This window comes from Cervus elaphus, chromosome 23, assembly GCF_910594005.1.
Source record: "Cervus elaphus chromosome 23, mCerEla1.1, whole genome shotgun sequence".
NCBI classification, from domain to species: domain Eukaryota; kingdom Metazoa; phylum Chordata; class Mammalia; order Artiodactyla; family Cervidae; genus Cervus; species Cervus elaphus.
In genome coordinates, this window is record NC_057837.1 from 39330238 (window position 1) to 39351240 (window position 21003).

Consider the following 21003-nt stretch of genomic DNA (forward strand, 5'->3'; position numbering starts at 1 on the left):
TGGTTCCTCGGGACCCTGCCAACCAGGCGGCTTGGTGCTGTGGGGAGAGGCTTCCCCCATCTTTACCCACCCCATCGCAGTTGGTCGGGGCACTGTCCTGACAAGGCAGCCCTTGGGGGCCCAGGTCCCAGGACCTGCTGTCTCCAGGGTGGGCACCATGGGAGATGCAGACCAGGGCAGAGAGCTCCCCAATCACACCTCAGGGGCTGGCCCAGGGGTCTCCCTGTTTCTTGATGGGTCAGGGTGCATGCAGAGGCTGGTAAGCTCTCAGAACCCTGGCCACAAGGGCAGTGTCCTTGTCCGCCGACTGCTGCCTCCAGTAAAGACTGAGCTGAGCCAGCGGCCTTGTCCTCCAGCCCCACCATTAGTGGAATGGGTGGACCAAATCCAAAGAATTTTGCCTGTCTGCCAGACCTTCCAGAAGTTTCTGTTTCAGGAAAGTGTTTGCTAGTCCAGTTCACATTCACTGTCAAGTATGTGAAGCTTAATTAGCCTGTGTGTCTTCTCTGCAACGTTGGAGCGTAGTGGGGGCTGTCAGCTCTGAGGAGGAAGTGCTGAATCCACTTGAGAGGCCGTTTAACAAGGAGACATGGGTGCAGTGTCACAGTCGAGTGTTCCTTTCGGGTGCAGTGTCCTTCGGGGCCCCTCTTGGTGTCTAGCCAGTAAAGCTCAGGGGGAGACGGGGTCCCTGAAGGGCTCCTGAGATTTCAGCCTGGTCAACTGCCGACCGAAAGTAACTAGAAAACACCACCCAGATTCCCAGACCCCAAATCACCCAAAGTTGAGTCATTGCTTGTTAGTAAAAATGTATCCTGGCTCCTTATCCATTTTGCCACCTTTGGTGACATTTCTTGGCAACCTTCCTATCGACCAGGACAAAAACATATTAAGGATGGAATGACTGGTCCCCCACTCCTCCCTTGTAAGGCCTCATGTTCATTTCCTCTTGCTTTGTAACAAATGAGCACAAGCCTTGCAGCTTAAACTTGTTGGCTAGCTCAGGTTCTGGGGGTCAGAAGTCTGGCTCGGCCTGGCTGGGGGTTCCGAGGCTCACGGGGCAGTGATGAGGGGGTCAGGGCTGTGGTCCTTGCCAGAAGCCCCGGCACACTCAGGTCCCTGGCAGGGTGGCTCCTGGTGGCTCCTTGTGGCTGACAGCTGGGGCTGCTCCCCACCCCACAGCCACCGTCTTCTTCATCCCATGGCGTCTTATTTCAAACGAACTGCGTGTGTTATGTCTGGTCCTCCCCACTCTGCTCATGGTTCTAGCCTCCTCTTCCGCTTGCGAGGGCTCCAGTGATGACCTGCCTGTCTGGAGGTCAGCTCTGCTTCACAGTGTAATGCAGTCAGGGATGGTGGTTCAGCCTCCCCACAGGCTCTGAAAATCGGGGCACAGACCTTGGGGGCCGTGTCTGGAATTCCACCCCCTCCCCAGCCCTTGTTTGCAGAGCTCACCGTCGGCCCTGTAACCTCGCTCCGAGAATGCTCACTTGGCTGACGTCGTCCCTGATGAAAGAGTTTGTAAGTGGCCGGGCGCTGTGTTGGCCCCAGGGCCCAGGATCCACACACACTCCTCCAGGAAGACATCAGAGACACAGGGGTGAGAGCATACAGACCGCATCACTCAGGGGGACAGAAGGGCCCCTTCGGGTCACGAGCTCCCTGCTTCTCCCCTGGATGCGGTACCTCCAGGCCTACGTGTGAAGTTTTGGGGTATCCTGAACTCCTGCTCCCCACCCTCACCCCAGGATTGCGGTGCACATGTGGAGGCCGTAGGGTCTCCCCACACGTTAGGAGGCGCGGCTGCAGGTGTGGGCTCAGGCACCCACGTCAGGCACCCTCCAGCCTTTGGAAGCACAGCCCCACAGGGAGAACGGATGCGCCGTCTGGCCCTGCCACCCCTGGAGGTCTCAGCTTCACCCCGGGGCCCTGAGCTGCTGAGGCAGTCAGTGGGATGCCGAGTCCTCCCTCGCCAGCCCCTCTCCTGTGGGCATCTTTGGGGTGGGCTCTGACTTGGGTGATCCAGGTGGGGCCCTGGGTGATGCCGATGCTGCTGGTCCATGGGCCACTGCTGGGTGGCACGGGCTTGAGGCCTGGGGTCCCCCAGCCATCTTCAGGGTTCCTCTGCCACACCGGGAGCAAGGTCAGCACCTGGCTTTGCCCCTGAAGTGAGGATGGGCTTGTCCGAGTGTGGGCCCCTGTTCTGTTGCACCAGCTGCTGAGAAGCAGCATTCAAGGCCGGGACTGGGGGCTGAGTGTCCAGCCACAGCCTCCCCTGGGCAGGGCTGCCTCCTTGCAGCAGTGAGTGAGCAGAGGCCCTCAGGCCAGCAGAGGGCACTCGAGGGTCCTCTCAGGCCAAGATACTTTGGCCACTGGGTAAGGATCTGTTTCCCTCTCACGGGAATCTTGCAGGGACCTGGATTTGCATGTTTCTGCCACTGAGGCTTGACTGGAGTGGGTATCATTAACAAGTACATAATTGTGTGGGAGTATACAAATAGAGGAGTATAGGACATGCATGCATACGTGTGTGTACATGAATATAGGTGTACGTGTGCACATGTATGATTGATGTGATGCATGCATATAACATGCTTTCTATATACTGTATATATTTAATATGCTGCATCTGTGTGTGCATCCTAGTCATGTTCAACTCTTTTCATATACCCATGAACTGGCTCACCAGGCTTCTCTGTCCACGGGATTCTCCAGACAAGAATACTGGAGTGGGTTGCCATTTCCTCCTCGGGAGATCTTCTCGACCCAGAAATCAAAACCCACATCTCCTGCATTAGCAGGCGGATTCTTTACCACTGAGCCACCTGGGAAGGCCTGATATGTTGCATATTAATACACAAATATTTATATATATTTAATATGCTGTATAGTATATAATGGGCTTACCCAGTGGCTCAGATGGTAAGGAATCCTCCTGCAATGCCAGAGACCCAGGTTCGATCCCTGGGTCAGGAAGATCCCCTGGAGAAAGGAATGGCTTACCCACTCCAGTATTCTTGCCTGGAGAATTCCACAGACAGAGGAGCCTAGCGGGCTACAGTCCATAGAGTGGTGAAGAGTTGGACCCGACTGAAGTGCCTGAGCACACATGCATCATGTATGTGTCTGTATGTCTCCATGTGGGAGTGCTAAGTCACTTCACTTGTGTCTGACTCCTTGTGACCCCATGGACTGCTGCTCTGTCGACGTTCCACAGACGAGGAAACTGACGCTCAGGGAGTTTAAATAACTGAGGCACTCGATTCAGGCAGAACAGACAGAATGGGGACTGATAAGAAAGTCCCCTCTCTCTCCCACTAGAGACCACCTTGCAATCTAGGGAGACCAGGGGTCAAAAGTGATGTCACGTAACTTAACTGCAGTTCTAAGAAAATATTTGGAGACTGGTGAAAGATGTATGAAATAAGTGCTGGATGCTGGTGTACAATTATAAGATAAATTGTGTTAAACATTTTAGTCATCACTTTTCACAATGTAATTTTAAAAATACCTCAACTCTGGTGGGAATACAAACTGGAACAATCCTTTTAGAAAACAGTTCAGCAGTTTCTCATAAAGTTAAAAAAACACCCACCCTATGACTCAGCATTTCTACTCCTGGGTCTTTGCCCAAGGGAAATGAAAACATGCCCACAGAAAGATTCACACAGAAAAGCTTACAGCCTCTTTAGTTGTAATACCTGAAAACTGGCAACAGCCCAAATCCCAGACACAGGAGAATGCAGTCACACTGCAATGTATTCACAGGCTGGAACACTACTTAGCAATTAAGAATGAATTACTGATCCATGGATGAAACTCAGAAAGCATTATATTGAATAAAAGAAGGTAGAAACAAACAAACAAACAAAAACCGTATAATTGTATTTATTTGAAGGTGGAGAACAGAAAGAACTCCTCTATGGTGGTAGGGGGTGGGAAGTTGACCAGAAAGGATGCACAGAGACCTTTCTGCAGATCTTGGTTGATATTTCTTTTCAGAGGTGAGTTAGTACTTAATGCAGGATGGCTTGTTGTTGCTGTCGTTTAGCCACTAAGCAGGATGGTAGTCATGGCCAAAGGAGAGCTGATGGGTTTTTCAAATCTGGGGCTACAAGAACTCATGGTAAAACAGTCACCGTTGTGTCTGGCACTCAGCACTCAGGCCGCTGAGATGGTAGGACAGGTTATCACTAACAGATCCATCATCTTATCCACAGCAGCAGGCCGATAGAGCCAGGAAGCAGTTATGAATTTGCAAATCCATAGCAGCTTGGGATGTAAACAGTCAAGCAATGCTTTGGCAACCTGGAGAGCTTTAACATCATCCATCAAAATTTCCGCAAGTTGACGGACGATGTTGAGAAATTCCACTAGGTGGCGCTGTGTCTGCTGGACACCGCCCCCCCCCCCCAACCCCCGCCCCCCGCCCGCCCGCCCCCCGCCGGCCTTAGACTCTGGGAAGATGTACTGCCTATCCATGGGGAGGACTGCGAGGGGGCTGGTGGTCTTTACCTCCCCTCCTCTGCCTCCACCCCAACCCCACACTCTTCCCTGCACCCCGTTTGTATCCTGAGAATCTTCTGCATCCTCTTCCACCTGGCTCCATTTGCCAAACCATTCCCCCCCCCTCCCAGTGCTGTATTACTCAGAAGCAACACATCCTGTCATTTTGAGGCCTGCCAACAAGTGGGCACTTTCTATTCCTCTTGGTCTTGTTGTTGGTGGAAAGGCACTTGCGTCTTTGCGGTAAGGAGCACCACGGTCAGGCTGAATGTCTGGGGACACTCATGCTGAGGATGGAGCCAAAAAATGCACCTGATTTTTTTGTTTGTTTGTTTTGCCTTTGTTGTTTTCCCAGCTGGCAAACTGGAAACAGTGAAGTGGGCGTTCACCTGGCCCCTGAGCTTCGTCCTGTACTTCACCGTCCCCAACTGCAACAAGCCCCGCTGGGAGAAATGGTTTATGGTGACCTTCGCTTCGTCCACGCTGTGGATCGCAGCCTTCTCCTACATGATGGTGTGGATGGTGAGTCCAGGACCCCAGGGTGCTGGGTCCCTCCAGAGAGAAGCACTCTCAACCAGAGGGGAGCCAGGGCAGAGGTTTTAGACCAGTCACTGTATCAGCCAGCTGTTGCTGCCGTACACTGTGTAACAACCAGCCCTAGATTCTGTGGCTTAGAATCAGAAGAGCTTATCCTCCTGCTCATGTGTCGGCAGGTAGACTGTGGGTGACTGGTCTTACCAGCTAAGCAGTCTGCTTTCAGCTCCAGTGTGGTTGCCTTTGGTTCAGGCAGCAGGTGGGGTTCGTGTCTGCTCTGTGTTTGCCCATTTTCTTTGGACCAGTGGCTACCTGGGCAGTGTCTTCTCACAGTGGGTCATTGGGATGCAGGAGGGCAAAGGCAAATATGGGGGCCTTCTGGGGCCTTGGCTTGAGATTTCCACCCAGCCTCCATCTGCTAAGTATCCGTGGAGTGGGGGACATACACCCCACCCGCTCTGGTGGAAAGACCTGCAGGGTCACAGGCAGCCAGCATGGAGGCAAGGTGGGAGGCCTGAGAAGTGACACTCCATCCGTCATAGTCACTCCCCATCTCTGCTCAGTTTCTTCAACCAGAAAATGAAGTCACTGAACCAAGTGAATGCTCAAGGGTCCCTTCTGAAGCTAAAACAATGATTCAAGAGTTGGCATTGATTGAGGGACCTTCGCTTAAAAGCATTTCTGCCCTAAAGCCATCCTAGGAAACCCAGAGTGCACTCACTGCCCATGCACAACGCTCGTGTTTAACTGGGGAGTGGCCCTAATTCACTATAATTGGAATTGGGAAGAAATTAAAAACCATGACATTTGTACATCTAATTGTACTTGAGCATCAGGTAGAGATGAAATATAAATGCTGGAGAATTAAACTCAAGAGCTAAAAAAAGTTCTGAAAAGATTATTTTGGAGGTAATAACAAATGTGTAAACCTGACACAACTAATCATAGTTATCCCTTGCCTTCAACATCACAGACATTTTTTTCTCAATCCAAATCTCATAGGCAGGGGTCTCTCCTTCATGCTGTGTCCATTACTGTTTTTATTTGACCTTCCCTTTGGGTGCCAACTTTGGGGAATAGCATTGGCATCCCTGACCTCCCGGTGTCCAGTGGTTTTTCTCTGAAGTCCACTAACATGCAAAGTAGCTGACAGATCTTAGGCTCACTCTCTTCCTGTTTGCCTCCTTCCACTCTGGGGGAGGTTTGGAGAAGCCTTGGTAAAGGGCCGGGGGGAAGGAGAGACCAGGAGAAACCCTCGGGACCTGATACAGACACCTGGAGAATCGCTTCCCAGCACTCCAGCCTCGGCTGTAACCATGGTAACCACAGGAACAGTGGGGACAGGCTCCTCTTCCCAGCTTGAGCCCCACGGAGCAAAACCAATTTGTGCAGGGACCCCGCTGGGGGTGAGAACAGAAAAACACGGGTGAGCAGGACGCTTGCAGCTCCATTGCACAAAAGGCTCCAGAGCAGCCACAAGAAACTGCGGTGTTTCTGCGCCTCCCTCTCCTCCCTGGAGCATGGAAGGCAGAGAGCCCGAGGCCACCGCAGATCCCGTCCAGCACTGGCGGAAATGAGGCACACAGCCTCTGCGTGAAAGAGACCAAGCCAGACATCCCAGCAGATTTAGATAACGTCCCCCAAACCTTTGGAGGGGAGAGAGTGAGGCTAGACTCCCATGCAGGGATCCTGGAGGAGCTGGCAGGAGTGGGCTACTGGCCACATGCCGTCTGCGTTTCTTGCCATTTTATGGAACGTGGGGGGGGGGGGCATCCCAAAATGACCTAACGTTTAGCTCCTGCACATTGTCCTCTCCTGAGGCCAGGGTGCCCGGAACGGGTCTCTTTCCACTCACTCATTTGTGCCACCTGCCCCTGGTCACTCCGTCTCACCCACTGCTGTCCTCCCAGTTTGCCCATCTGAAAACTGGGAGTGAGAATGAGCTCATTTACAGAATAGAAGCACTGCCTCTGGTGTTGACTTAACCCCTCCCCTTGTGTACACAGAGGTGCTGCCCATGCCCTCGGGCCTGATGTCTGGGGCAGAGGATGCCCCAAGGCCGCTTGGAGAATGGAGATAACACCAGTAGCTATGCCCTGGGTTTTAGTGAGAGTTAAGTAAGTTACACTAAAAGTGCCTGAGTGCTAGGCAGATGTAAGCCACCATGGAGCAGAGGGTGATGTGGGCAGAGATGATGTTCCCAAGCTGCCAGGAAGGGAGGAAAGAAAGCTGACAGCTTTTCTTACTAGACTGGGTGGTGTCATTCAACCCCCTCCCCACTCTAGTAAAGTCTCTTCACGCAGCCAACCTGAGACGTGGACAGTGGAGTTCCTAGCACAGCATGGCAGCCATCCATTCTGGGTCCCCAGGAACATCCTGAGTTCAAAAACTGTCCCGCTATTGCCTTTTTCCAGCAACTCTATTTCTCCTCTCTCAGACTGCCTGCCTCACCCAAAGGAACATGTGAAAAAGGCCAGTCTTTGGTTGGAAAGCATGGGCTCTGTAACTCCACCTCTCTATTCCCTGAGACATTCCTAGCCCTCTGTCTTTGACACGGAGTGCAGAAGCTGCCCCTAGAGAGACTGCCCAGATTGCAGACTCTTCAGCTTTGGTGACAGGGTCGACAGGCAGGCAGGGCTGGCATCGGCCCTCCGCTCACAGCCTCTTCCTGCCTCCCTTCCTTCCCCCACACCCGCCCCCAGGTCACGATCATCGGCTACACGCTGGGGATTCCTGACGTCATCATGGGGATCACCTTCCTGGCAGCTGGAACCAGCGTGCCCGACTGCATGGCCAGCCTCATTGTGGCCAGACAAGGTGGGGCCCGCATGGGGAGGGCTGGGAAGGGAAGCCAGGCCTCCCTACTTTGGGGGGCAGGGGGAGCTTACACGGCAGTTACCAGGGCACCGCATCCCAGCCGTGCAGGAGCACCAGCCACCTCAGTGCCAGGCTGGTCAGAAGGCTTCCTGGCATCAGAATAACAGGGAAACAAGCCAGAAGATCCACCCTCGAGAAAGGCAGAGACCCAAATACTAGCGTGTCGCCTCATCCCCTCTGGGGTTGTATTGTTTCTATTATTTAAAATAGTAAGAAATACAGTGATAGCAGACATCTGCTGATGATAGCCCCACACCTAACAGAGCAATTTGGACACGTGATCTTACTTAATTTATCAATTCTATGAATTAGGGACAGTCGTATACCCATTTCATGGATGAGGAAACTGAGCTTAGAGAGGATGGACCCCATAGCCTAAGATTTACTCCCTGCAGAACCTCTCAAAGCACCAGCTGCCAGACGTTACTCTTTAGTGTGTAACAGACCCTTCCACCCTCAAAACCAAGATCACAGTCTCCCCACGCCTGGGTGGGAGCCCCCCAGATGGCCATGTACCTCCCAGCACCTACTCTCCTTTATGAACCTGATTTGTGTGGGAGGAGATCGGTTTTCAGCAGTGTGTAGCTGCCACCCTTAGCAAAGTGTCCTCCACTGGTCCTCACAAAATTCTACTGGTTACATTATTTTCCTTAATGTTGCTCAGTTATTTAGAAGAAGACTCAGATACGGCATGGAGCAGATGGGTAATGACACTGAACTGTGTGGGTCGGTGAACTCATGAGCCCTTTATAGACTGTTGAGTTTATTCCTTTCCACAGAATGTTTCAGAATTTTTGCAACCAGATTTAGTTTTATGAATTACATTTAATCAATGATCATATTTGAAGTAGAGCTCAACAGTTCAATAGAATGTGTATTTCATTCTATTTATTGAAAATATGTATTCAGTGACTATTTTATTATCAGAATCATCCTACAGTGATGGATGGTCTGGGACAGCCCGAGCACCTGGGCTGGCCCACCTGCCCGCCAGGTCTCTGGCTGTCAGAATAGGGGCTGGAGAGAGTCTTCAAAGGCTGGGGCACCCCCCAGGGACCACCTTCCTCACTCCAGTGACCTCTTGTCTTCGCAGGCATGGGGGACATGGCCGTGTCCAACTCCATCGGGAGCAATGTTTTTGACATCCTCATCGGGCTCGGTCTCCCCTGGGCACTGCAGACCCTGGCTGTGGATTATGGATCCTACGTAAGTGGAATTTTCTGCTGGTGACCTCAGCCGCTCAGACTGTGTCTCAGGGCAGAGGAGGCGTGGAAACACTTGCATTGAGGGGAAACAAATTCTCCTGGCCAGGTCTTCTCAAGGTCAGGCCCACGTGGGGACATTCAGGACTCAGAGAGCAGACGGAGCTGCTACAAGCTTTGGGAAAGGGTCAGATAGTAAATACTTTAGGCCCTGTGGCCTGGATGGTCTCCGTCACAGTCGTCATCAGCTCTGCTGTGTTGGCCTGAAAGCAGCAACAGGTGATGGCGGGTCAGTAAACGTGGCTGTTTCAGTCTGACTTTCTGTATAGAAACTGAAATTTGAATTTCATGTGACTTTCACGTGTCGTGACACGTTATGATTCTTTTCAAAACTTTTCAACTGATGAAAAATGTAAAAACCCTTCTTCACTCACGGGCTCTGCAAAAACAGCAGAGGGGCCAGGTTTGGCCCACAGGCCCTAATTCACCAACTCTTGCTCTGCGGATTTGTTTTGCATGCAAAATATTTTATTCCTGAAGGAAGGGACACAAAGTACATGACGCTATCTCTGCCAGGGATCTAGTGACCGTCACATTCCACAGTGACGGCCCCACGCTCTTTCTCAAAACCAAGACAACTCTGACTCCAGGTGGATTTGCAGATGGGGACTTGGGAGTTCCAGCTAGATATCAGTGCTCTTTCCGAGCCTGCCAGATTGTTCCCCCTCTGCTGAGGGGCACTCCTGTCCTGACACTGTCCAGAGATGAGGGAGAAACTGCAATTAGAGGCTTCTCTCTGTGTCAGGGAGAAAAACAGAATGATGCCTCTGCAGTGTTCATACCTAACCCAGTGTTGGTGCTTCTCTGAATGTGTTATTGAGCATGCTTTAGTCTATCTGTGTAATATGTTGTAGGTAAGTGTGTTTTCCAAAGAAAATATCATGGCTCATTTATGAGATGATGGTGGTTTCCAAGTTTCTTCCCTCGCAGCTGTTTCAAGTAGGGAGAGTGTGTCCATTGATGAAATTTCTAAACACGGGGTGAGAAAGGCCATACATGTTTGGTTCATGTGAATCTACCTGTTGGCAGGAAGGTTTCACCAGAGAGTTAAGATAAGCACAAGAGGTTGGAAGGAAGCATTATGTATCCTAAGGAGCTGAGATCTCTGCTCTGCTGTCTGTGAAATTGGGAGATGACATGGTGATAGAGCAGGGTCTGGGAAAGCTCCTTACAAGAGGTGACTGTGAGTTGAAGTCTGAATAACTAGGAAGAGGCAATCATGGGGAAACTGGGGCAAGGCAGAGCAAAAACATTCCAGGCAAAAGAAACAGCTGTGCAAAGGCCCTGAGGCAGACATGCACTCAGCCTGTTGGAGAACAGGAAGGGGACCCATGTAAGAGGAGCAGAGCAAGCCTGGGGGCATGTGGCCTAGATGTCATGCAGGGGCAGACCACGTGGGTGCTTTTAGACAGTTAATCAAAAATGATGACATTCAAACTGATGAGGTACATAGATTTACAAAACGACGTTTTTGATGGCTTTTATGAGATTCAGCAGCATGAGTTTTGTGGTTTTTTTTTTTAACTGTGTTTTAGTCAATCTTACTTTAATTACCAGAGACACTAAACATTCTTTTTCACATGTATTGGCCTTTTAGATTCTTCCTTCAGATAAGTATCTCTTTATGCCCTTTACCCAATTCTCCATTAGAGGGTAATGGTTTTTTGTGTGTGAGTTGAGTGTTTTTTCATCTTTCCCTATATTGGTTTTTTAAAAATTTATTTTTTTGGACTATAGTTGATTTACAGTGTTGTGTTAGAGTCTGATGTGCAGCAAAGTGATTCAATTACACATGTATATGCATTTTCTTTTTCATATTCTTTCCCATAAATCACACATTCCCACCTACTTATAAGGGGGCTCCAGGTCATTCGTGGAGCTGGCTGCACAGGAAGGGGAGGAGACGCAAATGAGTCCTGTGGTCCAGGGTGCCAGGTCGAGAGTGGAGTCCAGACAGGAGGGACCTGCTGGATAACCTGTTACCGGGGCTGTAGAGCAGCCACGGTCCACGAGTGCCCCGCTATTGTAGGGTCTGTCTCTCTGGCATCCCAAGCTGCCCCCTCCACTCCCTCTAATCCAGCCTCTGAGCTCCTTTTCCTGGGTCATGTGTGGACTGCCTCCCTTCTGGGTAACACATCCTTTTCTGTACTTCAACTGAGAACAGTATTTTCCATTTAAGCTTCACTACTTCCTTTCGATACAAGTCACCTTGATTCTGTTTTGCCATTCCCAAAATAATCTCCAGGGTTTTCCCAAGAGTCCATAAATCTAAACTTTCCTTTTTTAGTCCTTTTTTCTGATTATAGAAGTAACTTATGATCTTCATAGAAAATCTGTTGTTGTTGTTCAGTCCCTCAGTTATGTCTGACTCTTCATGACCCAGCACTGGACTGCAGCACTCCAGGCTTTCCTGTCCTTCACCATCTCCTGGAGCTAGCTCAAACTTATGCCCTTTAAGTCAGTGATGCCATCCAACCATCTCGTCCTCTGTCATCCCCTTCTCCTCCTGTCTTCAATCTTTCCCAGCATCAGGGTCTTTTCCAGTGAGTTGGCTCTTCACATCAGGTGGCCAGAGTTTTAGCATCAGTCCTTCCAATGAATACTCAGGGTTGATTTCCTTTTGGGTTGACTGGTTGGATCTCCTTGCAGTCCAAGGGACTCTCAAGAGTCTTCTCCAACATCACGGCTCAAAAGCATCAGTTCTTCAGTGCTCAGCCTTCTTTATGGTCCAGCTCTCACATCCATACCTGACTACTAGAAAAACCATAGCTTTGACCATATGGACCTTTGTCAGCAAAGTGATGTCTCTGCTTTTTAATATGCTGTCTAGGTTTGTCATAGCTTTTCTTCCAAGTCATAGAAAATGAGAGAAACTTTAACTAGAGAATTATAATCAGGGAAAACTCTGGAGCAGAGCCTGCCCAGTTGAACTTTCTGCAGTGATGAAAATGTTCCAGCCATGGAATGTGGAATACAGTCAGCCGCTAGTCCCATGAGACATTCAAGCACTTGACATATGGCTGGAACAAGTGAAGACCCTACTTTGTCCAACAGTCATTTACCCACACTGTCTCCCTGCTGCTGGAGCCTGAGTGTGAGACCTTGTCCACTTGGCATTTGCCATCCATGCAGCAGGACATTTACCTTGTTTAAATAGAGAATACATTTTATTTCCTCAATTGTAGGGATGAGCATTCCTCATACATCAGTAGCTCCTGAGAGCATTGCTGTATTTCAGCCCAGTTAAATAATGTGCATTCATGGTGGTGATTCTCAGACATCCAGAAAAATTAAGAGTAAAATCCCACAGGCATTGGTGCAGCTCAAACAGCCACTGCCCGCAGCTGCAGTAAGAGGTGAGTCTACCACAATTTCCATCTGCATGTCGGAGGAACCACTCTGGATCCTTCCGTGAAGGTGACCCATTTGTCCACGCCCTGGTCCCTCCACAGCTTCCATCGGGCCCTCTGGGCCAGCCCCCCACACCCAGCCACACTGTAGGGGCACCCGTGTATAACTTCATACCGAGATATAGAAGTTGCTTGCAAAGATAATTTCAGGCTCACGGAAAAGCAAATTTAAAGGCTTATTGGTCTTGAATGTTTAGTCTTCCCTCATCTCTGCCTCCAGCTTTTCCCAGGAGAGAGTGTTCCTTCCCAAAGGACAGTCAGGGGCCTCCACCTGTTAGCATTTCAGTGACCCCCATGACATCTTCCTGTCTCTCTGACATCAGTACTCAGCGGCCTGTGTGGGTTTAATGGCCTCTCCACCCTAGCAAGGGAGCTGCTATGGTTCTGAAGCCATTTTTCCATCTCGCCTAGCTGGATTTCCAGGTCATGATTACTGGATAAATTACCACTGAGACAGCTGTTTTGTGCAAAGTATTAGGTTCAGGCTTCTGACAGCAAGGAAGGAAGGCAGTTGCACAGATTTTGCATTTCTCAGTACTTGTGTCTTGCTCAGAAGCCAGCTAGCTACCTAAGTGCCCCCAGTAAGAGCTATTTCTAAAAGTCGGTTTGGAAAATGAGTACTTCTTATTCCATCTCGGTGATAAGTCTCTCCTACCTGCTCCCACCAAACTAAGGAAGTCACCAGGCAAGCTCCAGGCAGCTAGGGCAAAATCTAGATTTCTGAGCTGGGGCTTAGAAACATCAAAGAAACCTAAGAAGTAGCAAACAGGGGCAGCAAGGGAGTCTGTCTTTCTCTCTCTCCAACCAAGAGTCCACCTTATTCCAGAATCCACGGAGGTAAAAAGAAGTGATCAGAAGCATTCTCCCCCCACCCCTCTGTCCAGGTCACTCTTCTACTCAGACATGAATTGACTGCCTTCTCTGTGCTGAGCTGGTAGCCGTCGCTGGGGCTGCCTCAGTGACCCAGACAGACACCGTCCTGTGCTCCCGGAGCCCCAGCCTCCGGGAGGACATGACCACACAGTGTGACCCCTGCCCTCCCGAGAGCTGGCCATGCAGCATTCAGGGCAGCATGTGTCTGTGGGCTGGGGCCAGGCCACCTGGATGCGTGTGAAGAAATGCCCCTTACCCTGAGAAACTGAGATTATCAGAAGCCAAGTAGAAGACCCAAGATAAGAGAATGTTCCAGGCACTGAAGGACCCGAGGGCAGTTCCTCTGCCTGGGGGTGGGGGTGGGGGGGTGGGGATGTGGGAGGGGCAGGGATGAGTGGCAGGGGTGAGCTGGAGCCCAGAGAGGCCACGTGGGCAAGGACACGGAGAGCCATGGTCGTGGGGACAAGGAAGCGGGTGGTGTGATTGTCCATCCTTTGAGGAAGAGAATTCCAGCTGTAGTGTGGGGAAAGGGTCAGTTCAGTTCAGTTCTGTCACTCAGTCGTGTCCAACTCTTTGTGACCCCATGAACTGCAGCACGCCAGGCTTCCCTGTCCATCACCAACTCCCGGATCTTACCCAAACTCATGTCCATCAAGTCGGTGATGCCATCCAACCATCTCATCCTCTGTCATCCCCTTCTCCTCCTGCCTTCAATCTTTCCCAGCATCAGGGTCTTTTCAAATGAGTCAGTTCTTCACATCAGGTAGCCAAAGTATTGGAGTTTCAGCTTCAGCATCAGTCCTTCCAATGAATATTCAGGGTTGATATCCTTTAGAATGGACTGGTTGTATCTCCTTGCAGTCCAAGGGACTCTCAAGAGTCTTCTCCAACACCACAGTTCAAAAGCATCCATTCTTCGGTGCTCAGCTTTCTTTATAGTACAACTCTCATATCCATACATGACTACTGGAAAAACCATAGCTTTGACTAGATGGACTTTTGTTGGCAAAGTAATGTCTCTGCCTTTTAATATGCTGTCTAGGTTGGATGTAACATTTCTTCCAAGGAGCAAGTGTCTTAATTTCATGGCAGCAGTCACCATCTGCAGTGATTTTGGAGCCAAAAAAAAATTAAGTCTGTCACTGTTTCCATTGTTTCCCCATCTATTGGCCACGAAGTGATGGAACCAGATGCCATGATCTTAGTTTTCTGAATGTTGAATTTTAAGACAACTTTTTCACTTTCCTCTTTCACTTTCATCAAGAGGCCCTTTAGTTCTTCTTCGCTTTCTGTCATAAGGGTGGTGTCATCTGCACATGTGAGGTTATTGATATTTCTCCCTGCAATCTTGATTCCAGCATGTGCTTCATCCAGTCCAGCATTTCTCATGATGTACTGTGCATATAAGTTAAATAAACAGGGTGACATTATACAGCCTTGACGTACTCCTTTCCCAGAAAGGAGTCTGTTGTTCAGTTCTAACTGTTGCTTCTTGACCTGCATACAGATTTCTCAGGAGGCAGGTCAGGTGGTCTGGTATTCCCATCTCTTTCAGAATTTTCCACAGTTTGGTGTGATCCACACAGTCAAAAGCTTTGGCATAGTCAATAAAGCGGAAATAGATGTTTTCCCGGAACTCTCTCACTTTTTTGATGATCCAACAGATGTTGGCAATTTGATCTCTGGTTCCTCTGTGTTTTCTAAATCCAGCTTGAACATCTAGAAGTTCACAGTTCATGTACTATTGAAGCCTGACTTGGAGAATTTTGAGCATTACTTGGCTAGTGTGTGAGATGAGTGCAATTGTGCGGTAGTTTGAGCATTCTTTGGCATTGCCTTTCTTTGGGATTAGAATGAAAACTGACCTTTTCCAGTCCTGTGGCCACTGAGTTTTCCAAATTTGCTGGCATACTGAGTGCAGCAGTTTCACAGCATCATCATTTAGGATCTGAGATAGCTCAACTGGAATTCCATCACCTCCACTAGCTTTGTTCGTAGCGATGCTCCCTAAGGCCCAGATGCTTCCTAAGGCCCAGTTGACTTCACATTCCAGGATGTCTGGCTCTAGGTGAGTGATCACACCATCGTGGAACCAGACAAGACAGAGGGCAGCCAGACCAGTTATGAAGCATTTGTAGGTAAAGCAGAATATGTGACCTGGGGGAGAGAGAGAACCCAGGGGAGCCAGGGTGGGAGAGCATATTTAAGAGACAGCGTCCAGGGTTGTGCTTAGAACCAGATGAGGTGTAATGTGCCTGAGGGTCGTCCTGGTGGAGACATCAGGCAGACAATGAGATCAATTCAGAGGCAAGACCTCTGACAGTCAAGAGTGTTAGTATGGGTTTTTAAGCCTAAAGCTCATACAGGGAGTAGGTGTAAACAGAGAAGAGAATCAGGACCATACCCTAATGTCAGGTAGTGAGAAACGGTCCAGGGAAGGAGGCTGGGGGGTGGTCAGCCAGAAAGGGCAAGGATGAGCATCCTGTTTCCAGAAAGACTGACCACATGGAGGAAGGCTCTTCCCAAGTTCCTCCTTCTAATGCCATCTGTCCGCTAGCTCTCCCCTCCTCCGAGAAGCCACCCGGCCATGTCCACTGCCTCTTCAGTCACATAGTTGGGGAGGGGGGTGTCATCTTCCCTCACCCTCTGAGAGCAAAGCTGTGTCCGACTCAGCCAGTGCACCCAGAACCTACCAGTCAGTTCTCAATGCTACCACATCTTCCTACTCGAGGAAGAATGTTCTCGAGGATAAACATTCCTAAGTCGATCTCCTGGTATACAGTTTCTGTTCCAGTTGCCAGACCAGTTTTTCTTTTTCTGCAAACCCTGCCCCAACCCTGGGACAGCTGCACGGAGCCCTTCCCCACTCCACTGTCAGTGAGGCCACGTGAGCAGCTTGCACTTGACCTTGGCAGGAATACTGACACCATGGAAACCAGGAAAATGCAGAAACCATGCCAGGGCCTGGCCACAGACTGTTCCCACGGACCTAGTGAGGTAACTGGGGATCGTCTGGGGGCTTCGCAATGAATGGTTCTTCTTAAGGCTGTTCTAACAAGGCCCTGGGGGCTGCAATGATACCACCCAATCCCCTTAAGACGAATCTTGCTCTTGAGATTGTAGGAAAAATGAGGTGATATTTGGGGGGAGGTAGGGTCTTTCCTGGGTCACCAAGGCCTGAAGCAGATTCCATCTCACCATCAAAGTTTTAGATCCCTCCCTAAACCACTCCATTCTGAAGATGAGGGTGGGGTGAGGACTTTATTCCGGGTGTGGGGGAGAACCCAGTAGGGGGTGGACAGGTGTGGCCAGAGAGGTGGGTGGTGGCACTTCCAGGGCTCGAGGAGGCGCCTCAGACACAGACCACAGATGCCAGCATGGGCTCCAGGGAGTCAGGTGGCCCCACCAAGATGGTAAGAGGGGCCCAGATGCCACCCTAGAAAGTTCTTAGCAGGTGGAGAAAGCCCTGGCTTTTCTCCTGTGCCCTGCAAGGTGCACCAAAGAGTCTGGAATTTTCAGGCTGAAGCCTGATTCTTAGTGCAGACGTGACCCCTACTAGCTCCATGGCCTTGTGTAATACTGCGATTTGTAGTCAGAAATATATGTTTCGTCTTTTTTTCTAGCACAGAGCTCCTAAAAGCCTCAGAATTATCTTTTTATGTGAATGAGGTGACTTTGGGACAGCACCTAAGGATGGAGCTGGTTGGCAAGAGAACCAACCCTGTGATTTGAGGGCTGGAACTTTGCATCCCAATACTGTGAACTCTGGGGCAGAGAGAGGGGCTGGAGGTCCCTCAGTCAGCAGCAGCAGTAGATTTAATCAGTTGTGCCTTTGTAACGAGGCCTCTGTAAAAGCCCCAAAACGATGGGTGAGAGAGCTTCTGGGAACACGTGAGATGCAGGGAGAGCGGGTCCTGAGAGGCCTGGAACCCTGAGCCTTTCCCCTCACCTCGCCCTGTGCGTCTCGTCCATCTGAGTCACATCATGTTTTAACAACCAGTGACAGAGTAAGCAAGGGGTTTCTCTGAGCTCTGTGAGCCCTCCGGCAAACCAGCTGAACCCAAGGAGGGGGTTCCCTCTTGGAACCTCTGTGTGAACCTCAGATCTATAACCTGCTCATCAGAAGCACAGGTGACAACTTGGACTTGTACCTGCATCTCCAGTAGGGGTGAGGGATACAGCCTTGCAGGGCTGAGCCCCAGCCTGTGGGATCTGATGGCGCCTCCAGGTAGGTAGTGTCAGATGAAGGACAGCCAGCTGGTGCCGCAGAATTGCTCAGGTGAGTGGGGAAACCTGCACCACACACACACACGCACACAGTGTGAGCTGAGTCTTACACACACACACACACACAGTGTGAGCTGAGTCTTACACACACACACACACAGTGTGAGCTGAGTCTTACACACACACACAGTGGGGAAACCCCCAACACACACACACAGTGTGAGCTGAGTCTGACACACACACACACAGTGTGAACTGAGTCTTACACACACACATAGTGTGAGCTGAGTCTTACACACACACAGTGTGAGCTGAGTCTTGCACACACACAGTGTGAGCTGAGTCTCGCACACACACACACACACACACAGTGTGAGCTGAGTCTTACACACACACACACAGTTTGAGCTGAGTCTTACACACACACACAGTGTGAACTGAGTCTTACACACACACACAGTGGGAAAACCCCCAACACACACAGTGTGAGCTGAGTCTTACACACACACACACAGTGTGAGCTGAGTCTTATACACACACACACAGTGTGAGCTGAGTCTTGCACACACACAGTGTGAGCTGAGTCTTGCACACACACAGTGTGAGCTGAGTCTTACACACACACACAGTGTGAGCTGAGTCTTGCACACACACAGTGTGAGCTGAGTCTGACACACACACACACAGTGTGAGCTGAGTCTTATACACACACACACACACAGTGTGAGCTGAGTCTGACACACACACACAGTGTGAACTGAGTCTTACACACACACACAGTGTGAGCTGAGTCTGACACACACACACACAGTGTGAGCTGAGTCTTGTACACACACAGTGTGAGCTGAGTCTGACACACACACAGTGTGAGCTGAGTCTTACACACACACACACATAGTGTGAGCTGAGTCTTGCACACACACAGTGTGAGCTGAGTCTGACACACACACACACAGTGTGAACTGAGTCTTACACACACACACAGTGTGAGCTGAGTCTTACACACACACACACACACACAGTGTGAGCTGAGTCTTACACACACAGTGGGGAAACCCCCAACACACACACACAGTGTGAGCTGAGTCTTATACACACACACAGTGTGAGCTGAGTCTTACACACACACACACATAGTGTGAGCTGAGTCTTGCACACACACAGTGTGAGCTGAGTCTGACACACACACACACAGTGTGAGCTGAGTCTTACACACACACACACACACAGTGTGAGCTGAGTCTTACACACACACACACACAGTGTGAGCTGAGTCTTACACACACACACAGTGGGGAAACCCCCAACACACACACACAGTGTGAGCTGAGTCTGACACACACACACACAGTGTGAACTGAGTCTTACACACACACACAGTGTGAGCTGAGTCTTACACACACACAGTGTGAGCTGAGTCTTGCACACACACAGTGTGAGCTGAGTCTCGCACACACACACACACACACACAGTGTGAGCTGAGTCTTACACACACACACACAGTTTGAGCTGAGTCTTACACACACACACAGTGTGAACTGAGTCTTACACACACACACAGTGGGAAAACCCCCAACACACACAGTGTGAGCTGAGTCTTACACACACACACACAGTGTGAGCTGAGTCTTATACACACACACACAGTGTGAGCTGAGTCTTATACACACACACACAGTGTGAGCTGAGTCTTGCACACACACAGTGTGAGCTGAGTCTTACACACACACACAGTGTGAGCTGAGTCTTGCACACACACAGTGTGAACTGAGTCTTACACACACACACAGTGTGAGCTGAGTCTTACACACACACACACACACAGTGTGAGCTGAGTCTTACACACACAGTGGGGAAACCCCCAACACACACACACAGTGTGAGCTGAGTCTTATACACACACACACACAGTGTGAGCTGAGTCTTACACACACACACACATAGTGTGAGCTGAGTCTTGCACACACACAGTGTGAGCTGAGTCTGACACACACACACACAGTGTGAACTGAGTCTTACACACACACACAGTGTGAGCTGAGTCTTGCACACACACAGTGTGAGCTGAGTCTTGCACACACACAGTGTGAGCTGAGTCTTACACACACACACAGTGTGAACTGAGTCTTACACACACACACAGTGTGAGCTGAGTCTGACACACACACACACAGTGTGAGCTGAGTCTTATACACACACACACACAGTGTGAGCTGAGTCTGACACACACACACAGTGTGAACTGAGTCTTACACACACACACAGTGTGAGCTGAGTCTGACACACACACACAGTGTGAGCTGAGTCTTGCACACACACAGTGTGAGCTGAGTCTGACACACACACACACAGTGTGAGCTGAGTCTTGCACACACACACACACACACACACACACACACAGTGTGAGCTGAGTCTCACCGGGGCCAAGGGTGAGACTCCACTTCCTGGAGCCTCAGCTTTCTCACCTTCAGGCAGCTCGGGACACTTCGAGGAGCTGCCGCGAGAACAAGTGCAGCCCGTGTGTGTGCACACACACTGGGGAGAAAGCTGCTGCTCCAGTTCTCGTTCACTTTCTGACCTCATGCCAGTGTTCAAGGAAAGCCTCCCACCCTGTGACGTAACATAGTGTAAAGTCCCAGCTGGACGTATCCATTTGGAACCGAAGCCTCAGCAAGTGTTCAAACCACCCAAGTCAGAAAATGCAAAGTGACAACCACATGTGTTCTGAGTTATAAACCAATTAGCGAAAATCCAGGGGCTTCTTGTTTTTCCTAAAAGAATTTGCTGGTCGGGTGGAGCTGACCTCAGAACATACAGAGATTTTACACTGCGATGTGGGGGAAGTCAGAGTCTTTGAGGCTGGAGGTTCAGGTCCTTAAACAAACGGTGTAAGATTCAGTGGGCTGTTTTATGAGCCACATGCACGCGGGAAATTGGGGGTGACGCAGTCTCTGTGTGCGTTTGCACTAAAAGACACATCCGTGGAGCCTAAATTCCTGTTGACTCAGGAACCAGCCAGCCTCCTGTTTCCTCTCCAGCAACTGCCAAGAGGGAGTTGGAGAGTGAAATTTCATAGTTTTGAAGGCAAGAAATAAAAACAACGTTAAATGTCAAAGCTGAACAATCCAAATGCATTGCCTGCTCTCAGAAGGGCATCGCCATGGGGACCGCCTGCCTTTGCACTTCATGGGCCTCGCATCTGTGAGGCAGGAGCAGGGAATGCTGGTTTAGGTCCACACTGCACTGCTGAGGCTCCAAGTCTTGTCCAGAGGTGAGAATGGTTGGTGAGATTGTCTGGCTTAGCAAGACCCCAAGA

General features: G+C 50.2%; 1 protein-coding gene across 1 annotated transcript in view; it reads left to right on the plus strand.

Moving 5' to 3' along the window:
• Positions 1–21003, plus strand: part of SLC24A3 (solute carrier family 24 member 3) — a 422796-nt gene that overhangs the window by 397662 nt on the left and 4131 nt on the right. The window contains exons 13-15 of the mRNA XM_043883055.1: positions 4859–5025; positions 7740–7854; positions 9008–9120. Coding sequence (XP_043738990.1) covers positions 4859–5025; positions 7740–7854; positions 9008–9120 — 395 coding nt within the window. The remainder of the gene's footprint in view (positions 1–4858; positions 5026–7739; positions 7855–9007; positions 9121–21003) is intronic.